Source organism: Ruditapes philippinarum, unplaced genomic scaffold (genome assembly GCF_026571515.1).
Source record: "Ruditapes philippinarum isolate M1 unplaced genomic scaffold, ASM2657151v2 ctg1920_1_1_1_1, whole genome shotgun sequence".
NCBI lineage: Eukaryota > Metazoa > Mollusca > Bivalvia > Venerida > Veneridae > Ruditapes > Ruditapes philippinarum.
This window is the reverse complement of record NW_026853468.1, coordinates 262330-275425: the sequence shown is the minus strand read 5'-3', so window position 1 is coordinate 275425 and position 13096 is coordinate 262330. Positions and strand designations below refer to the sequence as shown.

The following is a 13096-nucleotide window of genomic DNA, read 5'->3' as shown; positions in this document are numbered from 1 at the left end:
TAATACAGGACATATTAGGGAGTACAATTACGCCAAAAGGAAAACGTGATGAAAGATTTTTGTGCTTAGAGTGCGAGAAACTGTTAATGTCTGCAAGTATAGGAGAATCATCTAAACAGAAACTTTTTGACAAGACATTGCCTGGAACTTATGTATCTACAAAACGGAAAAAGAAAGCAACCTTTACTCCACAGAAAAAAATTCAAAAGCACGATTTTCACATCTACACCTTTAAAGGGAAGGGTAGGTTAATGAGTTCAAATTTCTGTCGATTAAAATTTATACACATGTTTTTACGGCACTACAGCGATATTTTTCCGTAGAGGTGACAGTCATGCATGTTAGCTCGTTGTTTAGATAAACTTTTCTTAATTTATTTTAAATGTGAAAACGTTATAATGAAAACAAATTCATTTATGAGATGTGATAGGGCATACATTTTTTTTTTTATTTAAATGGTTCATTTCCCTGTCAACATTATACACTATATACAGTAGCCCAACAAATTGTGCGCTTTAGGGCTTTTTTTATATATACGATGGAAGACAGACATCTATGAAATATCAGATTATAAAATCGGTCTGTCTTGCCGTCGAAAAATTGAGACTACATTATACAGATACATAAATAAACAGATATATATATAAAAAAAACTATACAGTAATAAATAACTTAAAAGCAAATATAGTGTTTACATAGATTATCGAGAGCGTTTTCAGCTGTAATAATGAAATAGTGTCACAGTTTAATGTTTACTTATAACAATCACAATGTTATAAATTGTTATTCTCATATAAAACGTAAATATGATTGTGTGCATGTTGTAGGTTCAGAAATATACACTGTCTACTGGATCCAAATATATAATCAACTACCATTACAAGGCAGGGTTTCGATGGTTTATAAAACGATCAAAGGCGGCAAAACGTGATTTAATCAGTTTGTTGGTACGTCATGTTAGAAAAGAAGTGCTGTGTCTCCTAAAACAAGATTTTCAAATTACGAAGAAGGCTAGCTTTGAAAATTTTCGTAATTTGAGGTGGGATGACTTAATTCAGTTGGTCAAGTTACATGCACCAATATTGTTCAATGTTTTAGTTGGAGCCTGCACCTACCCAGGAAACGAAGACACACTAATGAGGTAACTATTTGATTGCTTAATGTATGACCACCTAACTTGCGCTATATTTGTAAAAATATTAAATAATTTTACCGTCTAGTTTTTACTTTATTAGACTTCAAAAATATCATGTAGTATTATATTAATTTAAAAGTTAAACATGTTTTTAGTTCAACAAAGGCATATTACAGGTACATACATAATGTTTAAAGAAAAAAAGTTGACCCTTCTGGGGTTTGAACCTACGTCCCTAAGTTTCGTTAACCGGAATTTTAGCACAATTTAATGCTCTTCAAAGCAGGAGGTAATACATAAGGATTGTCATACCTTAAAATGACATGTAATATTTACAAAATGACATAACTTTCTTAAAATGACATGTAAAATTTACAAAATTACATAATTTTGAGAGTAATTTTATTCATGTTATAATACGCTCTTTCTTTTGTAAGAATATTTAGGCATATCAAAATACTATATGCGTTTTCGTTCTTTAATGATTTAATCATAATAAAAAGTATTAAAACAGGCCTTAACAACATAATACATTTTTCAGAGGAAGGCTCGTTAAAGGCAAGAGTAGCGAGATATCTTTTAAACCAGTTATTGATTCATTGATTTGTCAGATCGTAGCTCAGATCAAACCTCACAGGGCAAATATGTTCCAGAAAATGAATGCAATTCAGATGTGGAGAGCCGGCTGTAAGAGATCCGTTAGTTCATTGTCATTTATCTATATCATATTTTATTAGTCCCCTACCGGTTTAACCGGAGGGGACTTTAGGTTTACCCTCCGTCCGTCTGTCTGTCTGTCCGTCTGTCTGTCCGTCTGTCTGTCTGTCTGTCAGTCTGTCAGTCCGTCAGTCCGTCCGTCCACAAAACTGGATCCCGCGATAACGCAAAAAGTACTGAAAATATTTTTATGAAACTTGATATATGGATAGATGGCAGTATGGAGATTATGCACGTCTTTTTTTTTTCTTCCTATGTTTAAAATTCTGGTTGCTATGGCAACAAATAGTCTGAAAATATGGCAAATTTAACACATAAACTGGATCCAGTGATAACTCAAAAAGTACTGAAAATATTTTTATGAAACTTGAAATATGGGTAGATGGCAGTCTGGAGATTATGCACATCTTTTTCTTTTCTTCCTATGTTGAAAATTCTGGTTGCTATGGCAACAAATAGCCTGAATTTCAAGATTTCTGATTTAAATTTTTCAGCTTTTTCACTATATGTTCTTTATTTCTTAAGGTGTTTACTTCAAACTTTAAATATAAGTTCCTGGTCATCAACCACATCATATGTGACAAGGTTTATAACTCTAGCACACACAAAAAATATCAATATTACCTCCCTTGAACTTAGATTTTTTATGGAAAAAAATGTTGTTTTTTTTAAATAACTTCTTTATTTCCTAATGTATCTACTTCAAACTTCATATATATGTTTCTTATTATCACTCGACATTTTTGAGAAGGTTAAATACTCTAGCAAGACTATTTCCAGAATTATGTCCCCCTTGAACTTAGATTTTTTTTGAGAAACTGGTATTTTCACTCCAACTTCTTCATTCCTTATAGGATTTACTTTAAAATCCCACATCGTAATAATATGATAAGGTTGTATAAACATAATTTCCTTACTAAGCATGGAAACTTAACACATTACTGTGATATAGACAAACTTATTTTATTATGTTTTGTGGTCGATATTTTCAAATACAGACTTCATCCTCAAATTCATTATAAATGGCAATACACAGGAGTGTATGACAATTAAAGAACTTTTTGAGGGACCGGTAGGGGACTACTGTATTGCCCGCAATACTATCAAATGCTTGTTAAAAATTGGAATTTAATTGCTATACTACTTATGTTATTCAATTGTGTATTACTACTGTCTGCATATCTATCATTACAGCTGTTCAGTGATTTCTACCACATCGGAATATCAGTTGCTGAAAACCTGCTGTTGTCAACATTAGATAAGTTAGCAGATACGTTTGATAAAGGACTGAAACAGTGGAAGATAGAATTACAGGTAAATGCAACGAAATAGTAATAAACCTTTATTATTATGTGTTGTTATTCCTTGCATTTTTAGTAATTTTACAATTATTATTTAATAACGGGAAGTTCGTGATAAATTAATTGAAAGAAAATGAATGAATAAATCATATTAAATTCCTCTTTTGGTTAATTTGGGGGATTTCTTTTTCACTTTAAACCCGCAAAAACAGGAGTGTAATTAACCCAAATTTTAAAAAAAACCCTATATTAAAACTAGGGGTAATTAAAAACTTTTGACGTGACGTCTTTTTGCGAAATATAGAAATTAGCGTTAAAAGCTTTGCTAATGTTAGCTTTCCCAACTAGGGGCCCGCTTTAAAATTTAAAAAAATTAAACAAAATTTTAAAAAAAGTTTTACTGTTCTTATTTTTATATATGTAATAAATTGAATATTATATTCGTGTAGATTCAATACTAAATTTATTGAACTCGTTGAATAAAACAATATTATGTTCGCCAGAGGCTCGCATAATATGATTTTATACAACTCGTTCAATAAATTTAGTATTGAACTGCACTCATTAAATATCCTCTATGTGACACATTTTATGCAATTTTCTATGTACAGGAACACATTTTCCCATCTAATTCTGCCATGGAAACAGAAGATGCTTCCAGTGTAAGTGACGATGATACGGACATATCTCAGCTCTCTTCAATAGTTTCTTCCGAGAGTTCTGAATCTATGGATGAATGGGAAGATATTGCTGAAGAAAGTGTTTTAGAAGAACCAAACACTTCCATATGTTGAAAATATTCAAGACATCCCTCATGGTAATTTTCTGCTTAATTATTGTAACTGATAGAATCTACTGTGATTTGTAAACCGTTCTGCAAATAAAAATCTTTTTAGTATGAAATCTGCTCCAAACTGAAAAATAGACATTTTGTTTGAGTTTCCGATTCAGTATACGTACCAGCACTTAGAGTGCACTCCATACATATTCTGTACCAGTATCAATATTATACATATTTGATTTTATCACATTAACAGCGACTCAGAAGTGTAATAAAGCCAATTATTTCATGCTTTTCAAAACTTTATAGAAATATATCAGTGAAGTGTTATTTTGTTTAAATTAAAGGTTATACAATTTGTTGGGACAATGTTGGGAAGCAAGTGAAGGCCCGTCATCAGACTCGCAACCATGGAAACAAGTATTTAAGTTGGGCACTTGCATATGTAGCAAAAAACCGTGTACAAAGCAGCCACCTTATTGATAAAACTGTTATACCGGCAACCGCTGTACCTTTGGAGAAGTATTTTCTAGAAGAAGCCGAGATTTTAAAGATAAAGGACGCATTAATAAATAGTGTGATAGAGATATTAGTGAACCACGTTCCTCTTTTGTCTCATCTCAAAACAATGGTGACAGAAGAAGACCATAAATACATAGAAGAAAGTAAACGAAAAAGTGAAATAGTAAGTGGATTTTTCCTATGTGAAATAGTGCTTCTACATGCGTTATTCTGTAATGTAAATTGAATACTGTTATTGATAAAAAAACATGTGTATTTTCGAGCGTATGTGTTTGTGTGCGTCCGCGCGAGTGAGAACATACATCAAAATTTGAAGTGGTTACTAATATTTTAAAATGTGTGTTTTTTTTTTAATTTCAGTTTAACATAGGTGTTCTGCAAGAAAATCCATCTACAACAGCAGGAGTTATAAACATTTTAGATATGTTACACCGCTATGTTCCCCAAAATGAAGCTGACGGTACCCTATATCCAATTATTACATGGGGAGATGGATTGTCATGCGAACGTCATGCTGATGCACAAAACGCACGTGCCAATGGAGCGACTCCGTTTAAAAGGGGTAAAAGGGAAATTTAAAAAACCCTTCACCACAAGGGAATTTTTTATTTAAACGGGATGATTTTTTGCAAGGGGAATAAAAGGGGAGGCACAAATTTAAAATAAAATTTCACATTTTTGTGAATTTTTTAGTTAAAAACAACTGTTTGTAAATGGGTTTAAAAAAATACATTTTATTATTCACCCCCCAAAAGTATCAAAATAAAATGTTGATGTTCATATTTCATGAAATTTTAAATAATACTAAGTATTTTTTATTTTTATGGTTTAAGAAATAACAAAAAAGCTTTTTTCTTTTTTTAAGGGGAAAAAATGGTTACCCCTTTTTTGGAAAAGGTAGAAAGTTTCACAGGGTAAAGGAACTCTTTTAACCCTCAAAAAATGGGCCCTTTTAAAAAAAGGGGTTTTGTTTTTTAAAAACTTTTTGCGGGGAGCTTTAAACCCCGGGGACGGATTTCTTTTTTTAAAAAAAGGGGGGTTTGTTTTTTTGGTTTGGCCCTGGGGCCTCTGGGAAAATGGAGAAATTTTGGATGACCCATATTCGTTTTAGATGGGGATGGGATGACACAGGGGAGGGGACAAAAAAATTTAAAAAAACAGCCCAAAGGGAAAAAGGGAAAAGAAAAATAATGGGGGTGGGAAAATACAAAGATAGAAATCAATTTGGAGGAGTTAGGGAAAAAAAGGGGTTTTTGTCACGCAAAGAAAAGGGAAAATATTTTTGGGATTTACTTTTTAATTTAAAAGGGCTTTTGTCCCTGAAAATCTGAGTTTAAAAATTAAAGCCTTTTTTTTATTTCCTTCACTTAATTGCTTTTTTTTTTTTCTAATTTTTTGGTTTTTTGTTTCAGAAATTGGGAAAAGGAAAATTTGATGAAACCCCATTTATTGGAAAAGCCAGAATTTAAAGGGGCTGTGAAAAAGGGGAATTTTTGGGTTTCCCCTTTTAAGGTTTCGTTTGGAAACCGGGGCGGAAGACAAAAAAACCTTCAAAATTTTGGTTTTTGTTTTGGGGGAAAGTCGGATTAACATGTAATTCCGTATAAATACCCGTATTTGGGAAGAAAAACCAAATTAAAAAAATGACCCATTATAGAAAAGTTTTGTAAACCAAAAATTTTTGAAGGGGCAATTGGGTTTTCCAAAGGTTGTTTGGCTTTGGAATTTACCCGGGAGGCCCGTTTCCAGAAAACCCTAGTAGGTTTTATTTAGCAAATAAGTAAATCATTGTACAATTTTTAACAGTTCATTCAATTTTTAATTTTTTAAAAAATTAAGAAATTAAAAGTTTTCTATTAAGGGGCATTATCCCCTTGTTTTCCCAATTTTAAATTTTTGGGAATTAAGCTTAAAGGGTTTAAAAACATTTAAAAAGGGGATATATTTCAAGGGGAAAAAATTTTCCCCACCTACTTCATTTCACAACCCAAAACTATTTTTGGGAAATTTCCCCAATTTTTTTTCACCAAAAATTTAAACCCAAAATTTTTAAAAAAATGTTCCCCAAAAGGGTTTATTATTTTGGGCACCCAAGATTTTTTTTTATTAAAAAATACCCAAAACATTTTATGTGAAAAATTTCATTTAATTTATTTTAAACTGCTTTTTAAAAAAACAAGCTGGTATTGTTTCCCCAAAAAGTGCAAGGAATAAAAGATCGAGGGAAAGAAACGGAAAAAGAACCCCTGAAAAAAAGAAGAAGGGGTTTTGATAAGGAAAATTCGGGGGTAAAAACGAATATTAGTTGGAAGGGGGACTGGAAAAGAAATGAAATTTGAAGAAAGGGAGTTAGATTTAAAAATGGAAAAGATGATGGTGTTATTTTTTTGGAAAAAAAGGACCTTCCAATTTTTTTCCCTAAAGGAAAAACCCAAAACCAAATATTTCCCTTCTTTTGGCCCTTTGGACTTAATTAAAAGGGAATTTTTAAAGGGTTGGGGTAATTCCCAAAAAAAAAGGTTGGGTTTTACCTTTTCTTCATTAATTCAAAATTAATAATGTTATTTTCTTTATTTATTGGGAATAAAAATTTAAACTGATCGAAATTTAAATTAAATAAAAAAAGGGCCCCCGGGTTTTGGGAAAAAAAATACCAAATTTTAAAACGGGAAAAAAAATATATACATAGAAGGGAAAATTGGAAAAGAGTGTAAGTTTTAATCGGAAAATTTTTTGCACGAGTTTTTAATAAAATTATAGTTTTGCGGAAACCCAAGCATTTATAATTGTAAATTTAAAAGAGTGCAAAAAAGTCAGTAATGAAATTACACGAATGTAATATTCATTTTATCACAATACCCCAAAATAAAGCACCGTTTAAAGCAAAATAAGAGTTCATTTTTCATTGACGCGCTTATAGTATAACGCTAACATTTCAATATAAGATTGGAACAGTACCTCTAGACGCTTGAAATTATAATCACCCAAAGTTAGACAAAATTATCGTTTTTTTTTTCGCCGATTTGTACATTTTTCATTCATTATCATACATAAATCGGTGTGGTGAAAAGATGAAATTAGAACATATTTAAGTTCATTCCCCGTTGGGTAAAAAGGCAAGATTGTATCATTTTATCAATTCAAGCGCGCCTTGTCCGGTATATACCGGAAATACGGTATTTAGTATGGTGCTCCAATCCTTTTTTTAGTTATTTAGCGCGTCTGTAAAGCGCTCATGACTTCACTTCAAAATATATGCACGGCCTTGCAATATCATATTTACGGAGTCCCAAATCGGCATAAGTGTGTGATAAATTTTGATAATACATTTGCATAGAGAATATTTAATAGTCAGCATCTCTTTTCAGCTCTAAACGGTTGGCTACCAGAGAGATTGAGGTTTGACCTAACATGGAATAGGACTGTTAACCTGCACGGTGGCCGAAATAAAAATGATGAAATGGACTTGGTTAACGAATTTCTAAATAGGGAATTCAAAGGTTAGCATTGCAAATAATCATAAAGTAATTATTAAAACTAAATAGAAAATAAATTACACTTTTTGTTCAGATATCCTGCCTTTTTTCAATGATGAATACCAATTGCTGATAAAAATTACTTTAATTACCTTTTTTCTTTCTGCATATTGTTATTATCCATTTCCTGTCTATTTTGGTATATATTACAGTTTGGTGATGTATCAATAACAATTTCTTTACGAAGATAAGTTATATAAGACGGCGCGGATCTAAATATTCAAAGGGAAACTTTGGATAGGCAACGGAAGGCTTGCTGGTGGTCTGGGACAGCCATTCAGGAAAATATATTTCTTTGGGTTGGGTGGATCTGGAGAAAGGAATCCTACTAGAAAAAGAAGTACATAAGAAAGAAGGACCTCCGTCTTTTTTACTTCATTTTGGGCTTTAGGCCAGAAAACTGACTTGGGGATAAATAGTCTTGGTCGGAGTCATAAAGCTTTCCCAAACAATTGTTTCAAATGAGTCCCTGCAAAAATGTTGAAAAGTTTAAAAGAGAAAATTAAAAAAACAAATCAGAAAACGTCTAGACAAGAGACGTAAAAATAGCACTGGGGAAATTTAAAAAAACTTTTACTGAGTTGACACAATAAGGGGGAAAACAAAAAAAACGTATAAAAAGTTTTTTAAAAATATATATACATAAATTTTGGGTTTTATGTATATTTTCCCGCCCTTTATCGGTACCCCTTTTAAAAGAAAAAAAGTCGGGGTTAAAACTCCCCTAAAAAAGATGCTTTTCGTTATTTGGGCAATTTTTAAAATTTTTTAACCAAAGCCCTTTTTAAAATGCAACATTGAAAAAAAAAAAGGTTTTTTAGCGGGGTTTTTTTTTTGGGATTTTTTTTTTTTTAAAGGGTTATTCCTTTTCAGTTTTAAAAAAAATAAAAAGGGAAAAAAAAGGATTTATGGGTTTTTATATTAATTAATCTTATTATAATCCCCCCGCACAAAAGATCTCCCCGTAATTATGATTACATGCAGCATTACGGAATGTATATCACATTTCTGGAACATGTCATAATCTGTATAATCTTTGTAATTACATAAATAGCAGAATTTAAAAGAAACGTTTTAAAAAAAAAACAAAAAAAAACAAGAGAAATTTAACAGACGCGAACTTCAACATTACCGGTTAAACACCCTGAATTTTACTACCAATTTTCACGATATCAAATTTTTACGAGTGACGTCATCCGCCATTTGTATTGGGAAATGTTTTGGTAACAATTGAGAAATAAATTGCATAATAATTGATACAAAGGTATTTCACAGTTATTTTTATATTGACAATTGTGTGAAAGTGTGTTTACTGTGTATATGTAGCAAAAATTAGAACAATTATTGCTATTTTAAATGAAAAAATCTAATAAAACTACCGATGTGTTGCCGGTAAATTTTTCCGTGCATAAAAATGACAGTTTAAAATTAGGCGTAACGGTTTGACAGTAATAAAAAAAAGTCTGTAAAATGGGCAAAAACCGTTCACGCCAAATTAATTAAGCTAGGATTTCAGGTATGGCTCATCCACTCTTCGTTTTTTCTGACCTAGTTCTGTAATTTTTCGCCATTAATTTTAAAACAGGAAGGAAAATTTTCTGTAACAAATTTTCTTAGCAACTACATATCACAGCCTCTTGATATTTGGTATTATGATACTGCATTAACACGTTGTTTCCCAAAGTTCAGGTTTCTATCGCTTATCCACTTCCTGTTTACCGACTACGACTTAGTTAAATGTTCGATATTAATGGTCAATGGTAGGAAATTTTTTGTAATATCACAGCCTCATGAGTCATGTTATTTGGTATTGCAGGCGTCACACTGTCCCGAATTTGCCATCAGATGGACACACGAATAAGGAAATGTTCAAATTCGGATCTGATCGTAATAACATCGTGCCATTCGTGAGGGAATCTTTTGCCATCGTATGATTCCCGGCTGAATATTACAAGCTCCGGCAGCAACTTCGTGAGCGGTTCCAAAATCTTTGGCATGCCAAAAAATTGCCCAAAGACATTGTGATGGTTCATTTTCGTGTTGAATTCGTATGTCAATTTTGCCCTTCGTAAGGCCGTCGTGAAGCCATCTTGTCAAATCGTGTAGTCTTCGTCTTTTCTTCGTGTGATCATCTGTGCAATCTGACATTTTTAGCCTCAAGAAGACAATACGAGGTAAAAACGAAGATTCCCGATTGTCTTAAGAAGGGAACACGACTACGTGAAGCCCCCGCAATACCGTCGTGTCACCATCGTATTTTGGTACGATGTCATCGAGATGGGACAACGATGAGGACGAAGAAAGCAATTTTTAGTGGCTCAAGCGTTGCATGTTTATCATGGTGGACATATAAACGGCTAGACCATCTTCCTCATCTGTCACACTTGCACATCTCTACAGAGACATCAAAAGCTTCCATTATTTGCAATTATTATATTATTATTTTCAGTTCATTTCCTGCAGAATTACATGCTTTGATGGAGAGTCAACCGAGAAAAAGAAGCCAGCAACATTGCTACTTTTAAGAAACCTTAATGAGGCACACAGGCCCACTTTGGGTGGTATGAACAAGTTTTATAAAATATGATCAAAAAGGAAAGATCAAACAACATCAACAAGGAAAGGCAACGTTCAATGAACGCATCCCCCACACAACCAAGCAACAAGAACCAAGTAACACAAAGTACCCCCCCCCCCAGAAAAACGGACAAGGCGCAAGGTAGAGCACGGATAGACTTATCACTTAAATGATACATAAGACGAAATAATGGTAAACGACAAGGAAATCAAAGAAAACAAATCAATGATTGATATATTAAATAAATAAAACTAGGGACAAAGGGTAAAATACTTACCAAAGACGAGAAAACAACAAGGGATGCCCACAAAAGTGTCACCAAAACAGTATGAAATAACAAAGACATGCATCTGAGGAACAAAGAGGGGCGCCGCCTTGGACCGATCAGCAGCATAGGCACTGCTGGGGAGTTTAAACCGGTTAATAGTGCACTTAACCTCACTCTTGGCCCACCATGTTCCTATAAACGAGACGGTGTAAATAAAATGAATCCCCGCCAAGTAAAAATCACCTACAAAGGCCCGACGAAGCAAGGCAGAAGAAGAACATTAAGGCAATTCAGTCCCAAAGGGAATAAGAACTGTCCATCATAGAGTATCCCACTTGGTCCGTCAGATGTAATCAAAAGAGGAAAGGACCAATTGTTAAAGTGTTGAACACTAAGCATGCGGTATATCTAAAAAAGTATAGTCAAAACCTCTTTTGGTTAAACGTTTAATAATTTTAGTAAAGGCAACAATGACCAAAGATCTTGCGAAGTTTGTAAATAACATCTCCATTAAAATCTTTTTTGAATCACTACTGAATTTTGAGATTAAATCAAAGTTACAATTGTTAAATTTTGTAAAATATCTACGTAATTTATAATAGCGGTAGCCCTGTTTGAGTAGCTTGCTAGTAATGAAAATATTTAGCTTGTTAAAAACCTTCACGTTGCTAAAAGCTCTAGCGAATCTAATTTACTGAGATACATATACCCCGTCAGATGTTGCATGCGGTACGTCTCCATCTAAATGTGGATAGTTTACTAAACCATAATCAAAGTCATCACTTTTATCATAGATTTTTGTGTGAAAACAATTGTTTTTTGATAGTAATATGAAGAACCAAAATAAAGTTTAAACGTAAGTTAATTAGCTCCCAATACTATCTGCAACTGAAATTTGCCGCGGATGGTCGTGGGTTGTATACCACCCGGAGGTGAAGGTCACTTGACGCATTCGTAACCACGTACGTAGGCATCGTACTCAAAATACAACGTCGGGTACCTATCCTGTGACCTTCGCGTGTCCTGCTGGTAAACTACTTTGTACAAAATTGCATCTTTGAGGTGACTTCGTGTGTGTATCGAATGCAATCGCGTGACCTTCGGTTGGAATCGTGTGTGGTTCGGATGCAATCGCGGTGACCTTCTGTAGGAATCGCACTTGTTTCGGCTGTTTAGAGACTGTTGACCAATTTCGGGGCTATCTTCGCACGAAATTAAAAATTTCATATTCGTATGCCCATCTGGTGTCAATTTCGGGACAGTGTGACGCCTGCATATACAAATGCAACCCGGCCATTTTTGTCTTTGACCCGTTTTTGTATACATTGCTTGCAATGTATACAGAGTTATAAGCTATATCTCAGAAAAGATACAGGTTTAATGCATTACCGAACAACATCCACTCCCGGATAAAAACCGCTATAGAAACTAGTTCTTCATTCTGCAGTAGCGTTACATTCCGACTACACATCATTATAATAGTGTTTTGCAAAGTTGTTTAAATGCTTTGAAATTTCCAAATCGTTCATTTTCATGAAATAATAGACTCTACATTCCTTTAAAGAAAACAAAAAATAACAGTTCATTGATAAAATCGTAGTTTATACCTACGCGTTAAACTTCGCATATACGCATGCGCTTGCTAGCATGAATGAATACATCGTAAATATAGTAAAGTCGTCAGCGCTTATGCTAAAACAATACAAAATAAGCTTTTTTTAAACCGCTAGTGTGTTGTGATTAAACGTCCGATTTTAAAATGTATTACACCAATAGAAAGCTTTGGATCTTAGCTTCATCACAATGTAAACTTAAATACATCTTTTGACTCCAAAGTATTTAAATTAACTGTTAAACCTACCATATGTCAGACCATTTTACATGCGATTTATACAGTGAGATACGCAATGATAAGAATAGCCTGTCGTCTGCTAGTTCTAAAAGTGTATATCGGTGTATTATATAAATGGGACGAAACATCTCAGATAGATATTAAATCAAATAAAATTCCCGATTTACATTTATGCAATAAAATTGCCCTAAAATGTTTTACAAAATAAGTATGGAGCACCGTCACAAAATTTACCAGCGTATACCGGAAAATGTTTTTTTTTTGTTTTTTTTTAAAAACTGGCAATTATCGTGACTTCGAAAAATAAAAATTACGTAAGCTATTCTTTTGAATATCTTTTTTACACATGATTTTCCTTTCACTTTTGTATGCCTTAGATTTTTGAAAATAAATATGTTTCGAAATT

At 33.1% G+C, this 13096-nt stretch overlaps 2 protein-coding genes across 2 annotated transcripts; both read left to right on the top strand.

Annotated features, from left to right (window-relative positions):
- The first annotated feature begins 1759 nt into the window (after positions 1–1759).
- Positions 1760–4050, top strand: LOC132736946 (uncharacterized). The gene is made up of 3 exons (XM_060724160.1): positions 1760–1833; positions 3047–3166; positions 3765–4050. Exons 1-3 carry the CDS (start codon positions 1780–1782, stop codon positions 3945–3947), a joined length of 357 nt encoding a protein of 118 aa, XP_060580143.1. The 5' UTR covers positions 1760–1779; the 3' UTR covers positions 3948–4050.
- Positions 3968–5035, top strand: LOC132736956 (uncharacterized). The gene is made up of 3 exons (XM_060724169.1): positions 3968–4010; positions 4282–4619; positions 4817–5035. Exons 1-3 carry the CDS (start codon positions 3968–3970, stop codon positions 5033–5035), a joined length of 600 nt encoding a protein of 199 aa, XP_060580152.1.
- The last annotated feature ends 8061 nt before the right edge of the window (positions 5036–13096 follow it).